The 27,196-nt window shown below is 40.8% G+C and overlaps 1 protein-coding gene across 9 annotated transcripts in view; it reads left to right on the top strand.

Moving 5' to 3' along the window:
• The window catches only part of TCF12 (transcription factor 12), a 145,494-nt gene that overhangs the window by 104,710 nt on the left and 13,588 nt on the right, over window positions 1-27,196 (top strand). For 5 of the 9 annotated variants that reach the window (XM_028705854.2, XM_028705852.2, XM_028705853.2 and 2 more), the window contains 8 exons: window positions 3,443-3,545; window positions 5,080-5,219; window positions 7,125-7,272; window positions 9,972-10,036; window positions 12,518-12,596; window positions 16,031-16,104; window positions 18,398-18,469; window positions 19,678-19,884. In XM_028705854.2, the coding sequence (XP_028561687.2) occupies window positions 3,443-3,545; window positions 5,080-5,219; window positions 7,125-7,272; window positions 9,972-10,036; window positions 12,518-12,596; window positions 16,031-16,104; window positions 18,398-18,469; window positions 19,678-19,884 (888 nt within the window). The remainder of the gene's footprint in view (window positions 1-3,442; window positions 3,546-5,079; window positions 5,220-7,124; window positions 7,273-9,971; window positions 10,037-12,517; window positions 12,597-16,030; window positions 16,105-18,397; window positions 18,470-19,677; window positions 19,885-27,196) is intronic. The other 4 variants (XM_028705856.2, XM_028705855.2, XM_028705858.2 and 1 more) reach the window with 2 other exon arrangements.

Genomic DNA, 27,196 nt, shown 5'->3' with positions numbered 1-27,196 from the left:
GTAACAAAGGAAAGCTCGCTCTTTTTTGTGGAATTGGCAGACTTTTTCACCACATCTGGAATTAATGAAGCCTTTTGAGACCACATCACTTGTGTTCTGCCGCAAGAATTCTTTGATCTTCGGAATCCAGACTGGAAGAAGTGCAGCTTGATATCACTGCAGCTATGTTTTTGGAAGCTATACTTAAGATTCTGGAACACAGCAAAACTATATAAAGTTGTGTGCCTGCACTAGAACACTTCTGGTCCTTTTTGAAAGGACCCTTTTCCTCCACTTTTTATTATAAAAGTGGTCTGTATTATATTGCTGTCACAGATTTCTTGCAGATAATTTTTTCTTTTCAGTTTCTCCTTGCACTGATTATTAAACTGAGCTTCAGACTTGCTCACATGAATTGTTGAGCATTTTCCCAGTGCAGTTTCAAAGTAGCGCGTTTTTATCACTGTTGGCGTTAATACAATAATATTCATCTCCGTTTCTGCATTCTGTAAGTCTTATTGAAGGAACTGCAGTACATGCTAAAATGTTTAGGATTCAACTTGTAAATTAAGTATTCTCTGTCTGCCTGGTGTCTTTGGATTCTGAAGATTTAAAATTGGGCATTTGGTTACTAAGTATGTGTGGGTGTATACAATCCATGCTATGAATGTACTGGTGTACTTCCTGTAAATTGCAGCAAACTGTACTGTACAAAATTAAATCTGTCAGGCTCTCCACTGCAGATAAAAAAAATCAGAGTTTTTTAATTGCTTTTAAAAGTTGGTGGCTTCTGTCACCCTCCTCTTCCAAGTGCACAAAACAGCTTTGAGATCGGTTGACTACTGTGTAGAATGTTCAGTTGTGCAGTTCCTTTTTATAACAGTAAAACAAGCAGAAGATCTTACATAGTCTTTTAAAGAAGACAGTAACTAAGATGACTGTGTTATTATTGTCAGCTCTCATTTATCCAACAAGGGGAAATCATTCTTTCCAAAGTCAGAATGGTGGTCCATAGCTGTGAGGGGAGGGCAGCCCTGTCAGGGAGGTTGCAGGTTGTTCTTTAAGTTATTGCCATTCGCAGACTGGATGCAGAGAGTCTTGGATTACGCGATGCAGAAACCACAGGCAAACAGACTGCGTGGCACACTTGGAAATAAGCAGGAAAGTCCATGGGTGGATTTGACAGTCTCCAGTTTGATCACAGCAGCTCATCAGATGTAGACTAAACCCCAAAATCTTGCTACATATACACTCAGATACTACATTTAGCAGTTGTTACTGTTTCAACAGCCGTTACATAGGATTATTTTCCCCCCTGACAATTTCTTGAAAAGTAAAAAATATTTACAACTCCTTAAAAATAAAAAGGAAGGATTTACTATTCAATTACATTACGTAAATTATATAAGAATAATGTGGATTGGTATCAAGAAAGGAAATGTGGAGTATCGTTAAAGTGAAGGCAGCTGTGATTAAAGTTCAGTCGGCACTGGGTAATTTTGATCATATATATTGTGGGTTTTATGTTGATCTTTTGTGTGAACCTCCTTGAGACCTCCAGGTATAGGGCGGTATAATAATAATAATAATAATAATAATAATAATGGCCTTTTTGTTCTCTAGTAGGAAGGTGTAGTTAGTGATATATTGATATTTCTTTGTGAAATAAATTAATAGAATGTTAATGAATTAATCTCCTAAGAAATAGTTTTGTTTTGCTGGATCAGGTTATGTATTACTTGAGCTTGCCAAATATTGACTTCTTAAATGCAGGTAGGAAAAAGTGATTGGAATTGTGAAATGTCATTAGTAGCCTTCATAGTGAATATTTATTGCATTTCAAAGCACAGCACATTTTAAGAATCTATCAGAATGAGGTAATAATATACATATACATGCCAGATTTTGAAGTGGTTTGAGCTCCTCAAATAATAGGCAACTTGAGCGATTCATGTAAGTTGTATGTAAGAGAAGTTAAACAAAAACATGTAGTACATGTGCACACACACAATAATTAAAAGTTTTTTTAGAATACATTTTGGACTAGATTTGGACTAGCACTAATTACTATACACCTTGTAAGCAAAATATCTTCACTTTATACGACACAGTTGTTCACTTGTTGACTGCAGTTGAAAGTATCTGGCTGATTCTCAAATGATAATGTTGCTCATTGTATTAGCATGAAATATTTAAAGCATGACATTCTGAAGCAGTAGGCCGTGTGTGTGTGTGTGTGTGTGTGTGTGTGTGTGTGTGTGTAGCCTTTCCAGACTTGTAAGAATTTGCTTGTTGCTTGTTGAAATTCTGTTTTACTTGCAGAAGTGTGGTGTATTGCAGGAGCAAATAGAAAATGAATTTATTTACAAATTACACTGCTGCAATGAAGAAGTGGGGTGCGGTAGTGAATTTATGTGTGGAGGGATTTTGAGCTTAGAAGATTCAGAGTAATTTCTTTGTTGTTTTTAGATGATTCTGGAAGTTTAGCAATATGAAAGTAAGACAATGTAGCAGAAATTAACTTGGATGCAAACTACAACATGACAGATTTAGAATGCTGAATTTCCTTGGAAAATCATAACTTTGCCTCTTAAAAAGGGAAAGATTACTACTCTTAAACAGTAAAACAACTAAAATGAAATAAAATGTTATACAATTTGAATAAAATAGTGTAAACCAAAATCAGCTTAAATTCTGAATCTCCCTAGAAAAACACATCATTCTCTCGAGAATTTTGATTGGTTGTCTATTATGAATGATAGAACATGTAAAATTTATATTGTCCATGTGAACTTTGTGCTATTCTGATACTCAGAACAAATTACTGGGCTTAGATTTCTTCTCTTGTGTTTTGTACCTGGCTCTGGTTTTTGGACTTCAGGAGTCTAAAAAGAAAAGAAGACCCAACAAGCTTGAAATCTACTCACTCTGATTACACATGTACTCTTTTGAATAGTTGTAGAGGGGTAGCCACTTTAATGTGGTGCAACAATAGGTTTATGACACCTTAGACTAGATAATTTATTATGGCATCTGATGTAGTAGATGATGGTCCACTAAAGTTTGTCCTTTGATACTCTATATTTTTACCTGACTCCTGGAATTGTAACTTAAGCAAACAATGAACAAATTCAATGCCTCTAATTCAAATATTGTTTAGGGAGCCTGCTGTTTGTTCTTCCTTTTTCTTTTTTAATTTAAGTAATTGCTCATGTTTGGACTTTTATCAGGTTGTCTCTTTGAATTCGTACCCTGGAGGGGTGGGGGAGATGGCTGGGCGGAGCTAAGCCTGCTCACTATCACTTTCTAACTTCCAGGAAAGGTATTTGCAACTGAGGAATTAAGTTTTAGCTTCAGAGCTGGCTGTCCTTGTTTAATTATCCTGTGTTCCACTGGAACCTTTATTGTCACTTTTAACAATTACATGTTTATCTTTCCTTTCCCTTCCATTTTATTGGTTTAGGTTTATGCGCCATCTAATTCAGATGACTTTAACAGAGAATCTCCAAATTACCCGTCTCCTAAACCACCAAGCAGTATGTTTGCTAGCACTTTCTTTTTGCAAGGTAAGATGTTGTGAACTGAGCAACTTTTTAAAAGACTAGCATAGCAAGTAAACAAATATTATTGGGTGAGATTAGAATTTAGGGAGGGAGAAAACGTTCATACATGATAGGAGAGTTTGTGGGAAATGAAAATGTGCTATTGCTTCTTCCTGGTTCATTTTCATTATGCTAATCTGAAGTTAAGTATATGCTTGGATTTTATAGGTCATGTCATTTCAGGGCCCATTTCTTCTATATCAGATTATAAATTCTTGTTTTGGTTAAGAGCTTAAAAACTGCCTAGTAGCATATCATTCCTATTGCATAGCTGACCCCTGTGCAGGTGCTGGTGAAGTCTGTAGTATCATCTGCTCACAACACAAGCTCAGAAACATGCCAATTGCTTAGCAAGAATAGCAAAACTCCCATCAGCAGTGACAGCCACTCCCACAAAAAGCATAGCAAATTTGCATCTACCAACCAATAACATCACCTACAAACCTCTCTCCTACCAAATGTGAAATGACAGCCATACACCCAGAGGACTGACACACACTCCATACCTTTCTCTTGTCCCATGCAAAGGCAATCTTCCCTTTCCCTCCCCAGGGTCCTTGGCTAAGATTTATTTATTCAGTAAATGTTTAACCTTTCTTTCAATAAAATGTTCCCAAGTTGGTGAACAGCTATGATAAAATTAATACAATAAAGAAGAAAAAAGAATGGAGACAAGTAGCAACTGCAGGCTCTGAGCTGCAGATTCATCCATTCTGAATGAAAAAAGGTTACAAGGCTTGCTTAAGCAGACCCGTCTCCTGGCTCTGACAGATTCCTTGTGGGGAGATGGTTCAGTGGGTCCTGAGTTTAGTAGGAAAAGCCCTCAGGACCACTGCCACTAATACTACAGTAGGCACTTGCAGTAAACTGCTGCCACTAGACCACTCATGGGTGACAGTGAAGAGGTTACATAAATGAGAAGGTCCTTCCAGACCCAGTTTGAAAGCACAATTTGGTTCGGAAACAGGCAACAAATGGAGCTTATGTGAAATTGACATTCTAAATTCTGTGCAGACAGCAATAGCAACCTGTCTACTAGTTACACTTTCTGAATGTTTCTCCATTTGCCTCACATAGAGCCTGTTGCTATACTCTAAACAGGAGCTTGTAGCAACATACATCACAGTTATGAGTTCCCTCTCTTCTTGCCATAGCTATGTTTTTGGATTAGGATTGACTGAGTGGTGCAGAGAACTGATTGGCCAGGGAACAGGAGATTGACAGGAGTGCCTCTAAATACAAGGAAGCATAAAATATGTGTGGGACAGAAAAGAGTATGTGGCTTTGAGATTTTGAGGATTTTTTTAAAAAAATTGACTTTTTCAGTGAGAGGGCTGTGTCCCAGTAGCCCCAGTGGACCAGCCTCCACTGACTCGGAATAAAATTTAGCTAGGGTATAAAATGTACATGACATGAGCAATGAAGTGCCGGTACAGCATGTGCTGTTTTACTAATCTAAGATCATTCTTTTTCTATTTTGTTTTTATTACAAATAAAGATGGGAGTCACAGTGCTTCAGACCTTTGGAGCCCTTCCAATGGAATGAGCCAGCCTGCCTTTGGTGGAATGCTAGAAAGTTCCTCCTCTCACATGTCACAGTCCAGCAGCTATGGCAGTCGACACACACATGACCGCTTGGTAAGACAGTAACTCTTCATCTTTCAGTTTGGTCAGTTGAAACACAGTTTTTAAAGTTTACTATCCTTTAAGAGACTGGTTTTGCTGCACTATGGGTATAAGTAAATTGTCATTTAAACCTTTAGTTGATTGATCTTTGATAGCCAAGCATGAACAAATTTTAATCTGCACAAAAGTGTTCACTTTTTAAAAAGCTCCTTAGGTCCTTGTATGTTGCTGTAATACAGAATGGAATAATACAGGATATTGAGTAAGTGCATTGAATGAATATAATTCTATGTTATGGAGGTTGGTGTTGTATATACAGTATTATTTATGGGTTTTGATGTTTTCCATACTGAATTTCATTTTTAATATTATACATACTCCTATTTTGCTATTTCTTTGTAAACCAATTTGTGATCTTTTCTTATTAAAAGCAGCATATAAATACTTGAAATAAATAAAATAAATAATAAAATAGTTTAATCTTGGGGGAAGCTCTTGTTTGATAATATTGTAAGTTTACTCTCACTTTCTTCAGTCTTCCTGCACATTCTTATACTGGGTGATGACAACTTGTCTGAGGAGCCTGTAACTCATAATAAAATAGACAGGAAGCAGTACCTTACATTCTACCAAGAGTTTTCACATTAAAGGGATGTAAGCAATGATATCCCCCATTAATTTTATATTTACAGTGGTACCTCTGGATACGAACAGGCTGTGACTATCCAATAAGTTATCTTGAGGTTCTAATAGAACAGGAAACATCACTTTGGGTCTTATAGGAAATTATAGTTTCGCAAAACATGAATGAGATTATGTAAACCCTAGGTTTGTGCTCTAGGAGGAGGAGATTGGAAGCTTTTGCTTACAGTTTTAATATAACCTCAGCTTCCTCTTATATCAAGGTGGTTTAGAGCATGCCAGGCTCAAGCCATAGTTTTGGATCCTGGTTGTTTCTATACCACAGTTCCCAAAATTCAGGCATAAGCTTCAGTCACCCTCATGTAGCCATTTCACTCCTCATTTTGTGTGAGTAGTAAAACAACCCAGAAAGCTGCAGTTCACCATATTCTCCCATTATGTCCTGGCTGGGAACTGTGTTTAATGGCTTTCAAACAAGTTGGGAGACAGAAGCCAACTTTAAACCATAATATTTTTATAATCTGAATGCAACCAGTGAGGTTTACAGTCAGAAGTGGAAGCTTCTCCACCAAAGGAACACAAGTGAACAGCACAAGTAACGCTGACACCAAACCCTACATACATTAAGCATAACAGAAACATCGCCACCCGACCCCACCCCCACCCATCTTCCCTCCCTCCACCCCTTCTTTTTTCTCTCTCCCCCTAATGTCTCAACAAATGAAACGGATTTGTAAAAATGTTACATGGGAAAAATATGAGAGACATTACACTTAATTCTGTAAAACAAGAAAATCTTTAATAATTTTTTTTTAAAAAAAACCACACACGTCAAAGTTCAAGGAAAAAACACACCACATTGTATCTATTAAAACTTTCCTCTCATTAACTGAACAATATATATCTATTTTCTAAATTAATAAAATCAAATTGTGTGTTTTTTGCAAAAAAAAAAAAGTGGAAGCTTCTAGACTTCACCTCATAGCTTAGGAAGGGGTGGGGACCACATAACCCTAAGGCTCATTCACTTAGCAGGAAGCATTGTATCTGAATTGTCTCTCAATTCATCTGTGGCTGTTAGCCCTAATAGCTAAGGATAGAATCTTGATATTCATGACACATTTCTAGCCACTCCTGAGCTAGATGAACTTTGGTCTGTGGTAGATAGACAGTTTTGACATTCTTAACTTGCATGTTTTGGTTTACTTTTTATTTTGTTAATACTAACTAAGGCACATATTTCGGTTATGATCCCCGTTTTCTGCTTTTTCCTAGAGCTATCCTCCACATTCAGTCTCACCATCGGATATAAACGCCAGCCTTCCTCCAATGTCTAGCTTCCACCGGGGCAGTACCAGCAGTTCGTCGTATGTTGCCTCACACACTCCACCTGTCAATGGATCAGATAACAACAACATACTGGGTGAGATTTTTTGAATCCCTAAAGCATCATGGGAAGATGCATGGGAATCTAGAAATCTGTATGTCCATGCTGATGCTGTTTAATGGTCCATGTGGAGTGTAAAGGTGAATGTGTCATTTCACAAGCTTTTGTTGCATCGTTTGGGGTTACAGCATTGTCAGTGCTGACTGCTGGAATTTTGCCTGAAGAGATGGTTCCAGGGCAGGATGGGTGGGTGGATATATTTGGTAGTGTGGAGTACTTTCTAGTGCTGGGCAAATTATTATACAAAGTGAGAACTGGGCTTCCAATTCATTACTTTGTTTTTCACCGAGAGAGCCCAGCCACAATTTATTCTCTCTCTCTCCCCCCCCCCCCACTAATGGATTCATTCAAGAATCTAGTGTATCATTCTTAAAGGTGAGGAAACTCTGACAGTATTGTTTAATTGATGTGGGCATTATTTCTAAAGTACAGACAACTGCATATTTAAGCGGGGGTTACGTTCCAGAGCACTGCACATTTAAGTGAAATCACATATATTTGAAACACCATCGAAAAAGCCTGCATTCCACGCCTTTTTGTTACATTTTTGTGATGTTTTGGGGTCACTTCCTGGTTCGGCGTGCAGCATGTGTGCACAGTTGCCCTCATATCAGACACTCCTAAAACGGTGGCTGCCTGTACCCAATTTGGAGGATTTTTTTTTGTAATGTCAGATTGTAGACCAGCTTGGTGAATACACTTGTTTTATTACAGAACTTCTGTGAGAAATGCATTAAAATGTTTATTTTAAATGGTGCTGAAGGCAGCTCGAGTAGATTTAATGAAGGAGTTAGAGACCTCTTTGGGCTGTATTGCAGGTCTCATTGTTGAACTCACAAGCAGTGTGTTGGTTGCTAGATAATCTGGTGGTGGGAGATTCTGAGATTCCCGAACAGTAATTTATACACACACATTCCCAAAGGTGATTTACACAAAGGGTTTCTTTGTCAGCAACGTTCTTTACAGCTTCATTCTGAAATGCTGTGCAGTTCTCAGCTATTAACAGTCTGGTGTTGAACAACAACTGCAGTGGAGGTTAAGTTACTCCTCTTCTCCTTTGGCAATCCCTCGTAGCTGAGTAAGATTGTCTTCCATGAATACAGTCTTGACAGTGAGTCCGTAAGTGACTGTGGAGGCCAATTCTGGATCCACACGTCCTTCCACAGTGGGGATATGGGTTTCTGGGTGGGAGTTGATCACGGTGAGGGTTTGCCAAACATGCCTTCCTCTTAGCTCATTTCTCCTTTTCACCCTGAGTTCGTGCTTCTTCAAAGTCCATGACACCTTTAGTAAAGGCTGTTCTCCAATTGGAGTGCTTACAGGCCAGTGTGGCTTGCCGATCAGAAGGTCGGCAGTTCGAATCCCTGCGATGGGGTGAGCTCCCGTTGTTCGGTCCCAGCTCCTTCCCACCTAGCAGTTCGAAAGCACGTCAAAATGCAAGTAGATAAATAGGCACCGCTCCAACAGGAAGGTAAACGGTGTTTCCGTGCACTGCTCTGGTTTGCCAGAAGCGGTTTAGTCATGCTGGCCACATGACCCGGAAGCTGTCTGTGGACAAATGCCGGCTCCCTCGGCCTATAGAGCAAGATGAGTGCCACAACCCCTGAGTCGTCTGCGACTGGACCTAACGGTCAGGGGTACCTTTACATTTATATTACATTTTTAGATTTGCCCTGAGAGCATCTTTAAACCTCTTTTGTTGACCACTGGCATTTTGCTTTCCATTCTTAAATTGGGAGTAGAGTAGTTGGAAGACAATAATTAGGTATCTGAACAACATGACCAGTCCAATGAAGTTGATGTTGAAGAATCATTGCTTCAACACTGGCAATCTTTGCTTCTTCCAGTACACTGACATTAATTCGCCTGTCTTTCCAAGTGATGTTACTCAGATGGTATTATGTCTACAGTTCCAATCTCCTGCAAATTTTAATCTGATTGAGCATGCAATGCTATTGGACAGTGTTCACTACATGGTGCTAGCACTACATACAAGTATAAAGCATTAAAAGGTATATTGTCTACAATGCTGCATTTGGGAGGAAAATGTTGCAAAGACTGGCTCCTAATAATTGGAAAAACGTAGCTTTCTACCTGTCTAAATGATTGAGTATATTCCAGATATGAAGTCTACACCACTGGAGAAAGGGAAGATTGGGCTTGCATTTAATTTCTGTTCTCAGTAGAATCAGGATGGTGGAGGCCACCTGATCCCCCATAACAGTGAATATAATACCCAAGTTGAACTGACCTGGCTCTGGGTTATAGGCTAACTATGTAAGAGTCCTGGGGATGGCCATATGTCCTGTCCTCTTCATGGTTTTTCACTTGCTGACACAGTCTGGTGGCTTTTATAACTATTCTAAAGTTTGTCAGTCCTATTGGGGTTTTGTGTATAGGTAAGGAAAGCTCCCCATACCTTCTCTTGGTATTTACAGCCTAAACCTACCTAACACAACTAAGATGAGGTATGTTCCCAAATATTAAGACTCCCACACCCCTGTACCACTGAGAAGAGCAATTCACCAGTGAATCCAATTTCCCCTTATGGTCTTCCCCATATTTTTGCTTTTTAAATCATAGTAATCCTTTTGAAAGAGCATGAGTATTAAATAGCAACATACCACAATTATCTTCTGCATTAAATCAACATTCACATTGTTTTTTCTTTACAGTCAACAGAGGCAATGCTGCCGGAAGCTCACAGACTGGGGATGCTCTTGGAAAAGCCTTGGCATCTGTAAGCAATACTATCTGAAGCACTTGCTGGAATCATTTAAGCTGCATGCAAGTTCTTGTCCTTTTGTTTATATCAGGCATATGCGTTGAATATTAGACTGCCGCCATCTCTGTTGTCCTTCCTCTTCCAGCAAGCATTTGAAGTGGATATCTTTCTTATTCTGCATTTGTATTGAAATTGTTTACATTTGTTTTTCTTGTTTTATCTCCTGTTGTTTGCTGTCCTGGGCTCCAGTTAACTATTCTGACAGAGGCCATTTTTGCTTGGGTTGGTCAGAATTTGCTCCCTGCCCAGCTACTAGTTTGGCTAACAAGGCCCTCTAGGGGGGGAATGGGAGGGAGTAGGCCAAGTTCCTAACCCAAACCCCCAATGTAACCTTAGCTTATATGGTTAGGCAGTTGGAGGGAGGACAGGAAGTGGCAGGGGTGTAGATTTATTGTGTTTGGATGAAAGAAGAAGTATATGTAACTGAAGGGTGGACTTCAGTTGCCATGGTAACTTAGGTCTCTCATCCTGTGCTGTTCTTGGTAGGTCATTCCATAAACCATTTCTGTCATAGCTGATGGTGATGCATTCCATCTCCTCCAACAGTTCATGCTAAAGTCTGCACACTTGGGATTCTGGTATTTCTCCACCTGCTCCCACTGACCCAAACAGTGTCATGCAAGCTATACTTCATGAAGTAGATAGTAATATAAAGGGATCACGGTGTGTTTGTTCTTGAGTTTTCTTTTTAACCTGGTTCATAGCACTATGAACTGTTGCTGAAGTAGTTAAATCTTCTTGAAATTGTGAACCTGCTTCTTTTTACTAGCTTTTGAATATTGTTAGTAGCAACAAAAAGAGTGTCTAATTGTAAAATTTGGCTGGTGTGCATCATTTCAAAAACAAAAGCCTTTCATGTGTGAATCATCAGAAGATACAACATTCTTCCTCGATTTAAGTATTAAAGACCATACAGACCACTATGTGATTAAACATGTAAGGCCAGATAATACGTTTGCAAAGGTTCTTTTATTTTAGGTTTAAGCCTGGATAATTGTGGTCTTAATCTCAGAGTAGGCAAGAAAGAGAATTGTACATGAAAGTATTTACACAAAGTTCCCAAAGCCCAACGGATTATACATTGGTTTGGATAATGAACCAGTGTAGATAGAAAGCAAAGAAAATCTGGGTATTTGTGCCATTTGTAATGTGTTTCCCTGAACATTTGCCAAACAATAACCTTTTTAAGATTGTGCCCATGGAGGGTTATATGGCAGGAGAAACATCTGGTTTATTTCAGTGCTTAATGCCAAATCAAAACACTTGGTCTTTAATTTAAAGGAGATCAAAGTGGAGAGCTGTTTAACTTTGTTGATTATATCAAATCTCTTTGTCAGAACCTGTGTTTTGATTCCTACCTCCAAACCAGGGGGGAACAGCCTTTGTGCCGCTTAGATAGCTAAATGGCCAGTAGTCCTTGAACAAAGGAGGAGAAAATGTTTGGAAGTTGACTTTTCCAAGTAATTCCTGAATGGCCTTTGTTGCTTGAGGCCCAGTGACATTAGCATGACAAAGCTTAACTGAAATGTACTCTGTTTTTTAAAACAGTGTGCTAACAGCTCCAAGGCTTGGTGCTGCAGGCTCTCAGTTGTTTAGGCTTTGTGTGGAGGGCTTTTCATTTGGCCAGGCATATTGGCATCCCACTGGTTAGAATGGACCATGACTAATCAAAAGAGGGCTCTTATTTGTTGCAAGAAAAACATGTTAGAGGCAGAATGCCCCAGAAAATTCCTCCTCATTGGTCATCAGCAGCAAAAGTAGCAGCCCTCACTTGCATAAGAAATACTGGTCTCTTTTAACTGTGGGCTTTTAAAAATACACATTTTCTTTCTTCTATTTTTTAAAAGCATCATGTCTTATCCGATTGTGATTATATTAGGCTTTGTTCTGCCTTCCCAAGTTTCTTAGATGCTTATTAGAAAGACTATAAAGTGAGTATTAGGCATCCGAAACTTACAGGGCACTATGCACTAAGACAGAGATATGAACCGAGATATGAAAGCTAGGAGCTAAATGGCACCTTAAACCTAGTTTATGGGCGCAACAATGGAATGTCTATGTGCGCTTTTTTAATAACAAGAATACAAAGCTGAAAATGAATGAACTGCAGCTAAAATATTATGTTCATTTTTCACATGGTCTGGTCCTTTGCAAAATGCTCCTAGAACAATGGGAGTTTCAAACACTGGCACTAGAAAATTCTGACTCTGTCTCAGTGAATGACAGCCATGGTGCAACTTAACAACTCTGGTTATTCACTTCATTGTGCTAGATCAGTTGCACGCTAGGGCTGGGTGATATATCAATACATGCTTTCTAACCATTTTATTTCCTTCAAAAATGTTCAAACAGAAACTATGACCTTGTATGTACTGACAGTTTGCTAATGTATAATAGTTAGTTCAAATTACTGCATTTGTGCCTTTTCTCCTTTAGATTTATTCACCTGACCACACTAGCAGTAGTTTCCCTTCAAATCCTTCAACACCTGTTGGATCACCATCACCTCTCACAGGTAAGGTCACCTCTCACAGCTAGGCCTGGGTGATATATTGCCCAGGACCAGTATGAGGAGCAGACTGCAATGTCAGCTTCACTCAGCTATATCACTGGTGAAACCACCGCCGCTCCTCTGCTAGCCCACTGGAGGAAGTCAAGACTCTTGACTCCTCACGCTCAGTGTAACCGCCATCCCCACTCTGCCCTCATACAGTGCCAATACAGCTTGTTCCTCCCTCTGCATCTTTAAACTGCTCAGCTGAGGAATGTGAAGCTGTCCTTGCCTGAGCTGAACAGATTTACGGAGCCCCAATTTGCATGAGCTGGCAACTGGGTGGGGGCTCCATGAAACTGCTCAGCTGAGGGGAGCGTGGTTGCCGCTCTGCGATTGGCTCAGCTGGGTATCGGGAGCCCTTCTGCACCCCAGTTGAGCTATGCAAACAAGCTGCTTTGTCCCAGCCCACGAGGCACTGGGGTGAAACCGCCTCAGCTCCTGCAGTGAGAGCTGCAGCAGTTTCACCCGGCACCTTGTGGGCAGGGGCCAGTGCAGCTTGTTTTTTCAACATTGCGGTCTATCTCCAGACCATGATGTTTGGCTGGTGATATACTGCAATGTTGAAAAGCTGATATCACCCAGCTCTGCTCACAATTTTTAGTTAATGTCTTCCTGATTAGATTACCCATTTTACTCTTTATTGTATTCTGCATATCCGTCTTAAGGATGGGTATATGTTTATTTCTTAAGAGAAATTTGGATGTTGCAGTCTGGTTTCACAGAGATACACAGTCTGCCAAATTTCCGACAGGCTGTCAGCTAATTTGGTTTCTCGCTGATATCACAGCCATAGACGCAAGCCTGACAAGGAGAGCCCAGAGATCTGCCCTGCTCAGCCAGACTGTAAGGGGCCCAGTCATAACTTACCACTGTGGGGCCATTGCAACAACCTTGCTTTTTAGGGTTCTGGTTTCACCCAAGGTAGTTTGACTTGATCGATTCTATGCTGATGGAGTTTTTTGTTTGTATGATTTGTTCTTTCACAGTTTTCCTAATCTTAATTAAATGAAGCAAAATCAAGATATAACTGTCATAATGGCTGTTTTTGATAATAGAAATACCTACATTTTAAAGACCTTGGGGCTACAATGCTAAACACACTTAGTTGAGAGTAAACATCATTTAATTCAATGGGATTTACTTTTGAGTCAGGATGCATAGGATAGCATAGTTAGCTACTTTTTAGTTCATTGGCTGCTTAAAATTGCTGTATAATGAAGTAACTTACAAAAATCGAAAATTATCTTCAACTTAGTCCTTACTCAGAGTAGACTCATAGAAATTAATCTAATTTAGTCATGTTCTGTGGATCTACCCTGAGTAGGACTAACACTTAGTACTACTCCTGTTTGAATTTAGAGGCATTTCAGGAAAACCTTGCATAAACAACACAAGATGGTGAGATTGCTTTTAACAATGCTGCAAAAAGCTTGAGTTTCCTTTTGAAAAAGTGTTTCTGTGAAATGTTTGTGTGTGTGTTTAATTTCTACTCCTTGCTGCTGCGTTCTGGAAAGGGAAGAGAGAATGCTGTGGGTGTTACATTATTGTGCCCTTAAAACAAAATACTCTAAAGGAGTTTTGTGAATTGCTTGTCAGAACAGGTTGAGTGTTGTCTAGTGTGGAGAGGTACTTTCGGCAGCTGCATCATTCTTAGTGGATACTATTGCTTCCATTGATACTAGGGCCTCAGCTGCCAAGTAAATGTTGAACAGCTGTTCAACACACAGAGGATACTTATGAAAGCCCAATTTACTTAAATTTGTTATTTAACAAGGAATTAGAACTAATGGCAGGATGATGTAACTCTTAAAGTATATAGTTCATACAATTTATACAAAAAACTTTATAGCAATCTCTGCATTGCATTTGCTGCTTGGTGAAATGTCCACACAAAATAGCTGATGTGTCTGTTATGCCGAAGCCTAACAATAATCCTGATCTATTATAGGTGTGGAGTGTAATAGATTGCTTTACTCTTCTTATATTGCCCGTCTTTCCCTCAAAATGGTGTTATGGCTATAAAAATGAGGCAGTAATTAAACAAGTTGGACAGAGGATAGAATCTCTCTTGTTGAGAAGTTTTCCAGGGTCTGGGTAGAAAATGTTTTTGTTTCATTTATTCAGAAGGATTCAGTTGCTGAGTCCTGGGGATTCTGTAGCATCCCCCTTAACTCTGCTTGCAGCCACCACTAAGAAAGAGGGTTCAAGGGGGAGTCTTTTGACAAGGCTAATTTCTACATAGGATTCCTGTTTTCGGCAGTCATAACTTTTCTGATGTAATATGTTGGCTTTGAGTGCTGCATTCATTTAAAATAATTCATGCTATTTAAAAGAACTCATTATTTCATGCCAATCTGATCTTATTCCATGTTAGGCTCTCAGGAGGTTATTTCATCTGCCTCAATTTAGGGTCATAGCAAAGAGTATCCAGCATTTGGGAAACATCACTAGATGTTGCTAACTGCACTAGAATATTGCTAACTGCACTAGAATATTCATTGCTACCCCAGCCGCTTTTATTATTTTATTTTAAACTGCCCTAAGATTTCTCCTTGGGGGACGCGGGTGGCGCTGTGGGTAAAAGCCTCAGCGCCTAGGGCTTGCCGATCGAAAGGTCGGCGGTTCGGATCCCCGCGGCGGGGTGCGCTCCCACTGCTCAGTCCCAGCGCCTGCCAACCTAGCAGCTCGAAAGCACCCCCGGGGGCAAGTAGATAAATAGGGACCGCTTACTAGCGGGAAGGTAAACGGCGTTCCGTGTGCTGCGCTGGCTCGCCAGATGCAGCTTGTCACGCTGGCCACGTGACCCGGAAGTGTCTCCGGACAGCGCTGGCCCCCGGCCTCTTGAGTGAGATGGGCGCACAACCCTAGAGTCTGTCAAGACTGGCCCGTACGGGCAGGGGTACCTTTACCTTTACCTTTTTAAGATTTCTCCCCTCCATCTCGATGGGCAGCATCCATTGTTTTCTAAATAAGTAAATAACATTTGTGTTGGTGCATATTTGACTCTCTTGGGAAACTACCATGCTATCTTGGAAACTCCCAGTATCTGTGATAGAATTCTAGGACATAGGAAGCTGCCTCATACAGAATTAGACCACTAGGCCATCTAGCACTCAGTATTGTGTACTCAAACCAGCAACAGCTTTCCATGGTTTCAGGAAGGAGCATTTCCAAGCTCTACCTGGAGATCCCATTGGGGATTGAACCTGGGACCTTGTACAAGCAAAGCATGTGCTCTGCCACTGAACTACAGTCCTTCCCAAAGCTCAAGTTTTAGAAGCTAAGAAGTCTTGTGTTACAAATGATGTGGAACTTCACTTTGCTACAGTAAATTGCCTTTTTTGTTTCCTGTTCCTCCTGCCTGCATCAGAATTTCTTCTGGTTGATTTTGACAGGTGCCAGTCAGTGGTCAAGGACTGGAGGACAAGCCCCTTCCTCTCCAAACTATGAAAATTCTCTGCACTCTTTGGTAAGAATTATTTAAAGCTAGTTATGACTTCATTGCCAAAAGATAGCACTTCAATTTTAATAAATTCTACAGTCCTTAAAGGAAGCAGTAGTACAGCATTACAAATTGATTTTTTTGCTAACAAAAATGGCTGTCTTTAAATGAACAATACCAAACATGCAGGGTGGGTCTTTGGCCATCTGTTTGCTGGGCACCAAGCTTCTGTATTAAAGACAGCTTATGTGATAGTCTTGTTAGAAATTATGCTACCTTTTTGTAACCCATCAGCAAATTCATGCAAGAAAAAAGGTGTGCAAATGCTTCACACTTTTTACAAAATTTGTTGCATTTTTTGTTTTTGTCTTCAATGTTTGACTATGAAACTGTCATAACAATAGAATTAGTGGTGCAGCAGTAAAACTGCTAGCACATTTGCAAAGCTAGGCAGGGTCTGGTATGGTTTCAAATTGGATGGGGAACTGTGTGTTGAGATTCCTGCATTGCAGGCGATTAGGCTAGATGATGACCCTTGGTGTTCCTTCCAATTCTACTATTCTGTGTTTCTATGAAAAGTATTAAAATATGTCTTGCTCATCTTGAAACAAAAAAGTATGATAGCTCTTTATTTAGGAAATAAGAGCTTGATAATTTGATATGGAAATTGGTATAGAGATGATGGATTCTAACTTTCCTTGCTGTTGCTGTGACTTCCATCTCTGATATTTCTTTAACACCTGCCGTATCTACAGAGCACATATCTCAACAAGAATAATATAGAGTTGGACATGGATAATCAAAGTGATTAGGTGACGAGAACAACTTTCATATGAGAAAAAGTTGCATTTAGAGTTTTTTGGTTTAGAAAATAAGGCAAATGCCATGGTAAACAAAAAAAAGTAAAGAAAGTGGCTGTTGAGGTTTTTCTCCCTCCCTCTTGAAACTAGAATCCAGGGTCATCCAATAAAGCTGAATAGTGGAAGATGCAAACAGGAAGCACTAGTTTGCACAACATAATGTTAAACTATGGAATTTGCTACCACACAGTGTGGTAATGGCCATCAACTTGAATGGCTTTAAAAGGGACTACACATATTAAAGGTACCCCTGCCCGTACGGGCCAGTCGTGTCCGACTCTAGGGTTGTGCGCTCATCTCACTCTAGAGGCCGGGAGCCAGCGCTGTCTGCAGACACTTCCGGGTCACGTGGCCAGCGTGACGAAGCTCCTCTGGTGAGCCAGCACCAGAGCAGCACACGGAAACGCCGTTTACCTTCCCTCTATAAAGCGTACCTATTTATGTACTTGCACTTAGGGGTGCTTTCAAACTGCTAGGTGGGCAGGAACTGGGACCGAAAGATGGGAGCTCACCCCGCCGCGGGGATTCGAACCGCCAACCATACAATCAGCAAGTCCTAGGCACTGAGGTTTTACCCACAGCGCCACCCACGTCCCTAGACATATTAATGGAGGATAAAACTATTGGTGGCTACAAGTCATGATGGCACATTTTATCTCCAAGATCAGAGGCAGCATGCTTCTGAATACTAGTTGGGGAATAACATCAGGAGAAGTTTATTTCCCCCTTGCCTGCCTGTGAGATTCCCATAGGCCTCTGTTTAGCTCTGTGAGAAACAGATTGCTAGAATGAGTAGGCCTTTTTTCCTCATCTATCCTTCTGTGTTGTGTGCTACATAGAAATGGCACATAGCCTTTGGTCGGGATTCTGAGGACATTCACTTGCAGGCAACCAATAATCAAGTATAGCTGGAAGTAAAGTGGTACCTCGGGTTAAGAACTTAATTCATTCTGGAGGTCCGTTCTTAACCTGAAACTGTTCTTAGCCTGAAGCACCACTTTAGCTAATGTGGCCTCCCGCCGCTGCCGCGCGATTTCTGTTCTTATCCTGAAGCAAAGTTCTTAACCCGAGGTACTATTTCTGGATTAGCGGAGTCTGTAACCTGAAGCGTCTGTAACCCGAGGTACCACTGTACAGTGTTAGGAAATGGGGTGGTGGGGGTGGAACGAAGACCTACAATGATAAATAATAATAATAACATTTTCCATGCAACTAACAAATAAGAGTATTCTGTTACTGCCATACATTTTACTAATAAATGTAAGCAGTATGTGGAAATTAGGTTTCCAATGTTACTACAGTATTCAGTATTTTATCTTCTCATTTCTCAGTATAATTTAAATCTTTGTTGAATTAACTTAACTAACCACTGAGGCTGTCACACATACTAGCTGTTGATCTCACCTCTTTAAAATTACTTAACCTGTGCTTTGCTTCTTGTTCTGTCTTGACTTTGCCAGAAAAATCGAGTTGAGCAACAACTTCACGAGCATTTGCAAGATGCTATGTCATTCTTAAAGGATGTCTGTGAGGTACTATTTCTCTTTAGATGGTGCCTTTTTATTTTTCCAGTTAACACTACTTACAGATTCTTTCCTAAAGTAACAGTAAATACCATATAGTATAGTATGGTAACCTTTGCCAACCAGCTGCCCTTCAGATATTTTGGACTAGAACTCCTATCAGTCCTTGCCATCTTGGGGAATTGGTGCTCCAAAACATGTGGAGGGTGCTAGTTTGGTGAAAGCTGTAGATAACACATTTCCTTCAACCATTTTGTTATGTCACTTTGTAGAGAGTTTCCAAGGTTAAGCTGATTTTTGTCTACTCTGTTTAAATAAACAATAAACCTAAGTTAAGGACAGTAAAACGCCATAGTCGGTGCAGTGGGTAGAGTGTTGGTTTTCGATACAGAAAATCTAGATTCAAAATCCCCACACTGCCACAAAATTCACTTAGCCTAATGCAATCTACTATTTCAGCCTCACCTACTTTACAGGATGGTAGTTTTGAAATACTGTTCTGAGCTCTTTGGGAAAGTGATAAATTGAAATAAGAAATCCAAACTTCCTTTTTTAAAAAGGGGGAGGGGGTAAAGAAATCCAAATTTCCTTTTGGTATGCAAATTGTATTTGGATTGAGCTCAGATTAATTTCTAAAATGTTTGCTTTATCATAGCTATCAAATGAGGTGGGTTTTAGGGCTAAAGGACTGTGAGTTGTCTTAAGGACGGTTTTTGATCTTTGTGGCTTAGTTGGGAGGGAGTTTGTAGGGTGGGTAGGATTTGTACCTGGGTCTTCAGTATTTTATCTACTCCACCAGTCATTTGCTGACTAAAAGGCCAAGATTTGACTGAAAAGGCCAACATTTCATTTCAGCAAAATTATGCAGCAGTTTTATTTTTAAATCCAAATTGGGATTTTGACATTTTTGCTGGTTTTCCTTTCTTCAAGTTGCATCCTAAAATATCAAATAGCATTAATCTTACAAATAACCGAATGTTGAAAAACATCCTTTTCTTTTTTTTAGACAGAAGTAATTCCACATCCTCTCCAATCAGCTACCAGCCCCCACTACCCACCTATTTGTTTATAGTGCTGCTTAGCTGCGTTTGAAATCCTTTTGATATTGCATTTCACTTGCCTTTCATGTCTTCCATTGTAGAAAGCATGACAGTATATAATGGATTTAGCAGATGTGTACAATAAATGACCTTTGTGCTCCTTCTAAATCCTGACAGCAGTCCCGGATGGAGGATCGCTTGGACAGACTCGATGATGCCATCAATGTGCTGAGGAGCCATGCGGTGGGGCCTTCAACGAGCCTGTCGAGCGCACATGGAGAGATACATAGTTTACTGGGAGCTTCCCACAATGGGCCAGTTAGTAGTTTGACCTCAAATTATGGAGCATCCAGCCTTGTAACCACCAGTCGGCAAGCCTCAATAGTAAGTAGCTATTTAATCTACTGAATGTGTTAAACTGACGGACTCTTGATTTAATTTTTAGTAGAACTGAAGCTTGAAGATTTGATGTTATGCATTAGTAACATCTGTCAGAAACCAAACTAGTGATAGTGGTTGTGGAAGAAGAAATGGCAACCTGATGCATCTGCTGGTAGTTCCCATTTGGGAGGAATGTGGAGGGTGGGGAAGGGAGGGCAGAAAGAGGGGAAGAGCTAAAGTGGTTTGCCTACTGCTTTGACCGATACAGAAACCGGAGACTTTTGCTAATAGTACTTGAGCTTATACATATGATTTTTCCAGATGTTTAATAATTGGCAGGCCATGTTCTGCTTGAAGTAGCAAACATGGAGATTGAACTGGGAAAGCAGTCAAGGAGGATGGAATTGGTCTCAAGTGTTCTGGGTTGGAAAAATGGTTATAAAATGCAACCAGCTTCTAGTAACAGATGCTGGCAAACCAGCCTGGAAAGAAGCTGCTGGTATGTGAAACCAGGTTGTGCCCAAACTCAGAATGTAAATGTAATGACTTTGAGCACAGCTGTAGTTTATGTAACAATGGGAAAGCAAAGTCCTTAGACTAATCTTCTCCCTCATCCCCAGAAGAGAGAAATATCTCACTGTCATTAATACATATACGAATCATTCTACATAAATGGATTTAAGACAGCCATGAATCAGAGTCAGACGCTGAAATCATTGTGTAAGAAAATGATATCACAGATTTGCTTCTGTTCATTTCTCCCCTCAAACAGTTTAGGTTGGCTTGTTTACAGCATGGTTTTCAAAGCTGCTGGCTATTCTGAGAATGTTTCCTTTTAAACAGGTTCACAGCTGGGTATTTCTTAATGAAGGCAGGATTTCACCTCCCATCAAAGTAGTTGGTGAAGGGGTACAATATATAAAACAGAATGACTTCCACTTCCATTTATATTAATACTGTTAAGCATCAAGGAGACTAGCTGGTTTCCTGTTAAACTCCCCCCCCCCCCCAAGTGGCATGTTTGGCTTCAGGCATTCATAGAATTTCATGATAGACATTATCAGCATGCCAAGTTTATGATTCTAGAGTTGGAAATTTATGATTCTAGAGTTGGGAGGGCCCCTGAGGATCATCTAGTCCAACCCCCTGTGATGCAGAAATCTCAACTAAAGCATCTAGGGCAGATGGCCATCCAGCCTTTGTTTAAAAACCTCCAAGGAAAGAGAGACGACAAACACCCGAGGCAGACCATTCCACTGTCGGAACAACTCTTACTGTCAGAAACTTACACATCAACACTGGTTTCCTTACATGCCTCCCACTATTCTTTCTTGTTGGAATTGTCTGCATTTGGGCCTTCAATATTTCAACTTGAAGAAGCTCCCATCCATTTTGGACTCTCTTTTCTGACCATGGGATCTCATCCAGTAGTTCCTTAAGCTTTTGAAATTGGGCCTTCTTGAAGTCCAGAGTGCGTCCAACTACACTCAGCTTTTCCTTGCCTCTGTATCACGAAACCCAGGTACAGTGGTACCTTGCTTTACAAACTTAATCTGTACCGGAAGTCCATTCTTAAACCAAAACGGTTCTAAAACCGAGGTGCGTTTTCCCTAATGAGGTCTCCCGCTGCCGGTGCCCGGTGCCCTTCCACCGTTTGGATTCCATTCTTAGACCGAGGTAGAGTTCTCAAACCGGGACACTATTTCCGGTTTTGTGGAGTTTGTTAACCGAATTGTTCTTAAACCGGACTGTTCTTAAAGCGAGGTACCACTGTACTTCCATTTCGTTGAATAGTTCATCCCTGTTGGTGAGGACCAGGTCCATGACAGATGATTCCTTTGTTGCTTCTTCCACCTTCTGGGAAATAATAATAATAATAATAAATTTTATTTATATCCCGCCCTCCCCAGCCGAAGCTGGGCTCAGGGCGGCTAACAACAATCAAATAACCAAATAGTTGAATAATCACACATTCTAAAATATTTCATTATAAAAATTAATTAAAATCAAATTGATGGCAACCAAAATACTGTGCAGGTTGCCAGAGGAGGGGGTCAGGCTGCGCCCCAACCAAAGGCCTGGTGGAACAACTCTGTCTTGCAGGCCCTGCGGAAAGATGTCAGGTCCCGCAGGGCCCTAGTCTCTTGTGACAGAGCATTCCACCAGATTGGAGCCACAGCCGAGAAGGCCCTGGCTCTAGTTGAGGCCAGCCTAACCTCTCTGAGGCCTGGGACCTTAAGGATGTTTTTATTTACCGACCGTAGGTTTCTCTGTGGGGCATACCAGGAGAGGCGGTCCCGTAGGTACGAGGGTCCTAGGCCGTATAGGGCTTTAAAGGTTAAAACCAGCACCTTAAACCTGATCCTATACTCCACCGGGAGCCAGTGCAGGTGGTATAGCACCGGGTGAATGTGATCTCGCAGCGAGGACCCCGTAAGGAGTCTCGCTGCGGCATTCTGTACCCGCTGGAGTTTCTGGGTCAGTCTCAAGGGCAGCCCCACGTAGAGCGAGTTACAATAATCCAGTCTGGAGGTGACCGTCGCATGGATCACAGTGGCTAGGTCAGGGCGAGAGAGATAAGGGGCCAACTGCTTAGCTTGGCGGAGATGAAAAAATGCCGCCTTTGTTATAGCTGTAATCTGCGCCTCCATAGAGAGGGAGGTATCGAAGATTACACCCAGACTCTTAACGGACGGTGCTGGCACCAATTGCACCCCCGCAAGAGATGGGAGTTGCCCCCCCGATCCCATATCGTCCCGCCCCAGCCAAAGGACCTCTGTCTTCGCAGGATTTAACTTTAACCGGCTCCCACGTAACCATCCAGCCACAGCCTCCAGACATCTGGTCATTGTGTCTGGGGCCGAGTCAGGATGGCCATCCATCAACAGATAGAGTTGGGTGTCATCAGCATACTGATGGCAACCCAGCCCGAAGCTCCGGACAAGCTGGGCGAGGGGGCGCATAAAGATGTTAAAAAGCATCGGGGAGAGAATCGCACCCTGAGGCACTCCACACACCAAGGAGTGGCGCGATGACAATTCCCCCCCAAGCGCCACCCTCTGTCCCCGACCAGAGAGAAACGAGCGCAGCCATTGAAGGACTGTGCCCTGAATCCCCACGTCGGCAAGGCGGTGGTCCAGGAGTTCATGATCGACCATGTCAAAGACTGAAATGAAATTGATAGCAAGGCAATGGAGGAATTTTGTCAGTTCTTACATTCTTGGCAGTGTTTTGAGTTCCAACAATATCGGGGAAGTTGAAGTCTCCCATGACCACTGTATTTCTCCTTTTCGAATGTTTGGTAATCTGCTCTAGAAAGGCATCATCCAAGACTTGGCTTGGCGGTCTATAGCAGACACCCACAATAAGGTCACTGTTGTTTCTCTCTCCTACAGTTTTTACCCATATTCTCTCAATCTGCTTTCCATGCTCCAGGTCATGGATCTATCCACAAGTGTACACATCCTTTACATATAATGCCATTCCTCCCTCCTTCCTGTATGATTGCCTTGAAACTAGAATGCCTTTGTTATTCATGCATTTTGGTGCAGAGAGAAGCTATAATGAAGAAGGAAATAAAGTGTGTGGGGGGGGGGGGGGACCGAACACTTCACACCGGAAAAATAGGTTAAATGGGGGACTTGGTTTTGAGTTTATGAAACTCACTGACCAGGCTTTTATGGGAAGTAAAAGACTGTTCTTAATCTTATGCAAGGCTCTGGGTATATTTTCGCCTTCCACTTTGCCCCTCTCTGCATATATCCTAAGAGTTTGTTTTTTCTGGTACCCCTAACTGGATTCCTTTTTGTTTCTATTGGTCCATGTTGTCCTGGCCATTTGCAGAAAGGATATTGAGGTTTTCTGGAACTCAGCCAGCTATGTATCCATTCATTGCAGATGTGCTCTGCTGGAACAAACTAATCACTGAAATACAGAAGGAGAGAGAAGCTGCATTTGTTGTGGTCAGCAAAGAGCAAAATGTCAAACTCTGATATTCTTGTGGGTATCAGGCTTCTTACCCTTGACAATTAAATTTTAATACTCTTCTAACTTGATCTTCTTGGACTGCTATCAAAGTCCTGATTCGGATGATTTTTGGTTTTGTGTGATTCTTATAAAAGGTGTCTTTGTGGAGTAAGTGTTTGCCATATTCGCAAACACTTTGCATCCCTCTTCTGCGGTGTTTGGGCATCATGGCTGCAACCTGCATCCTTCAATCTGCACACAGTGCTTAGTGATGCTGTTTGTTCAGCTTGTTTCTTTCCGTCATTGTTTTCTCTTTCCTATTCCCTTGCATGGTTCTGTTTTTGTGTTTTGATTTTTAGGGTTGAGGAGTTATTTCTGCTCTTCCAGTTTGATCTGGAGGGGCAAGATGACTCGTCCCCCTGGAAGAGGCAAAAGACTCTTAAGTCCCTGCCTTTCAAATCCACTAGGAAGTGGCATACTCAAGATAAAATGTCTTCCAACCTAATCTGCAAATAGAAATAGTAAGAACCAATTTCATTTTTTTTGAACTACATATTGGGTGTAGAGATTGTGCTTTATGTAGAAGATGCAGTCATGGTCTGTGTGTATCACTGGAAACTTGTCCTGAATCCACATTTAATTCAGAAATGATGGGCTCTACATCATAGGTACTAAAGGAGAAACAGACTGGTGGGTCTGGTATAGGATTGTCTTCAGTGGTGAGATAGAAAATGTGCTCAGATTTGTTGGGCTGGCTGACTAGTGCAAGAAGACATGCTAATATTGGTGAACATTACGAGTATAGCTCTTAATCAATTGTAACATTATGAAAGTAATAATGTTATAAGCCCAAACCTCCTTACCCCTCTCATCATAGGGAGGAAGAGCTAAGGTTTTCTCATTCTAGCTTGCTCTCTAAGAAGAAATTGTGGAGGGTACACCAGTTGGGTATGGAGGCATCATCCACGGCTGAGCAGTCTGAATCCCTTGGCCTGAGTGAAGGATGGGTGCCTAGTAGTTTCTTCTCCATATAATTTTTGTTGATGGAATTCTGACTGCTCTCAGCCGATAGAATGCGTAGGACAAAGCCTTCTATGCTGGCTGGGTCTGAAAGGAGTTGTAGTTCTAAACATCTGGAGAACACTAGGTTGGGGAAGATAGTGTATGTTGACTGAAGCACTGATGAAGTAGGAAAGTTTGCCCTTCTGAGTAAACCTTGGCCAAAAAAAGTTAATTAAAATTTAGCAATGTATTTTGGACATCCCATTGCAGCTCATTTTAACTTCTTAACTCTTACAAAAAATAATTAAATTTCCTTGAAAATGTCCTTGGCAGAAGAAACAAGGAAATGAGTAATGTAAGTCTTATTTTTTATGACTTGCATAACCAGGCATGGTTTTATTGTAAGTTTTCTGCCAGCTTTAAAAAAACCATTTCCTGCATCTCTGCTTAATTGTTGTTTTGGTGTGTGTTCTGTTGTGCTGGCTGTTACACTTTCCCTGCTCTTTACTCAATGAACATTTTAAATCTTAAAAGCAACCCACCATTTTGCGTTCTGTTTCATGTTTGGAAGCATACATTACTGTTAGATTCCATTGTGCTTTTGGGGAGAAGCCTGGCATTGGCATGAACTACAATAACTTTAAGCTAAAGTAGGGAGCAGAGTCCTTCACTAGCTCTCTTGCCAGACATGTTGAGCACTTTCAAGTAAGTTGGCTGTCTCTCTATTCTTTGACGTATTTCCTTTTGTACTCGGTACTCAATAACAAGTTAGAGTCCTATTTTGCAAGCTGCTTGGACATGCTGTACTTTTCTCGGTCCGCTGCAAGAAATGTATAGTGCAGGGGTTGCCAGCGCAGCACCCACAGGTGCTAGCGCTCCTGCTGGTGTTTCGTGTCGCACCTGATAAGGTTTCAGTAAATATCCCCTCAAAAATCTGTGATGCATGGGAGACAGTTGGTTCTTTATGCTTGATCCTTGTGTTCATAGGCTTGGCTTGGCCGACATGGAAGTGCTCCCTTAAATGGGCCCTCATTTTGTTGGATGCCAGGATTGTTTTCAACAGGGGAGTTGTCCTCTGCTCTCTCTTTTTGTCACCTTGATCAGATGTGGAACATACTGGTTTCAGTGTTAGTTACTTTAGGATTGCTATATTAGAGTGAGAGCTGAGTAATCCAGACTAAGTTTGCTCTAAACTATGGCTTAGTGTGATGTCTAAACATTGCCAGTATTGTTGCAAAGTTAACATTCTGGCCAGGTTTTCAAATTCCAGAAATTAATATTTCCTGAAGTATCTTATTAAGAAAGTAACTGTTTGAATTCAGTTGATGATCTAATGGGGTTTAGTTCATCAACCTGAAAACTCATGTAAGTTGATTTGATATTGTACTTGGTTAACATGCCTGGGCGGTTCAGTTGGTTAGAGCATGGTGCTGAGAATGCCAAGCTTGCAAGTTTGATCCCTGTATGGGACAGCTGCATATTCCTGCATTGCAGGGGGTTAGACTAGATGATCCTTAGCATCCCTTCCAAATCTACAATTCTATGATTCTATGTCTTACATTGCTGTGTAATGACATTCCTGGCATAATATTTAATCTAAATTATTTTCTTGAGTCCCCTATCATATGTTCCTAGAAGTTCAACTTCACTTTCAAAGTTTCCAGACTTTTTTCTGAATCTAACATTTGATCTGTCTGTCATTGTTGGATTAGTCTTAGATTTTAACATTATCAAGAATCTGGTAGCTGTTAGGTTTGGATATCGCTTGAGGAATAAAAATTTAACAATATTCTGTAGCTACTTTGCCCCTAAGACATCTCATGATTAGCAGCTTGAATGTTATTTGGATTTGAGCATAACTAGAATAAAGATATACAAAACTTCTAGGGCAGAATTTAACAAAGTTTTATTTTTAACCCTCCACCCCTGGAGAGTTTCACACTTTCTTCATATAGAAACTTGTTTGTATTTCTATTTCTATCTGGTGACTATTGATATTATTGTGAAACTTTACACTAACCTGAGGCACAGTTCTATGTTAAAAGGAAAATAAGAGCATCTAGAAAATATTTGACTAGTATGCATCTGTCTTTGTGGCAGAATCTTGCATTTGGAAAGTAACACAACAAATCAGGATGAATTGGAGTTCACAGGAAACAGTAAATTAAAGCATGAACTTGCATAAGGGTATTTATCTCTGTCTCAGTAAAACCCACACTAAATGTTAAAGAGAAAAGCTGCATTAATTACTCAAGAGGGATTCAAAGCTCAGCAGTTTACTAGGCTTGAAGGATTTATTGAAAAGAAGGGGTTCTCATGTGTAACTGTGGGCAATAAACCTATTTAA

Source organism: Podarcis muralis, chromosome 14, assembly GCF_964188315.1.
Source record: "Podarcis muralis chromosome 14, rPodMur119.hap1.1, whole genome shotgun sequence".
In the NCBI taxonomy this organism is placed as follows: domain Eukaryota; kingdom Metazoa; phylum Chordata; class Lepidosauria; order Squamata; family Lacertidae; genus Podarcis; species Podarcis muralis.
The sequence above is the reverse complement of the archived record's forward strand: the minus strand, read 5'-3'. Positions and strand labels throughout refer to the sequence as shown.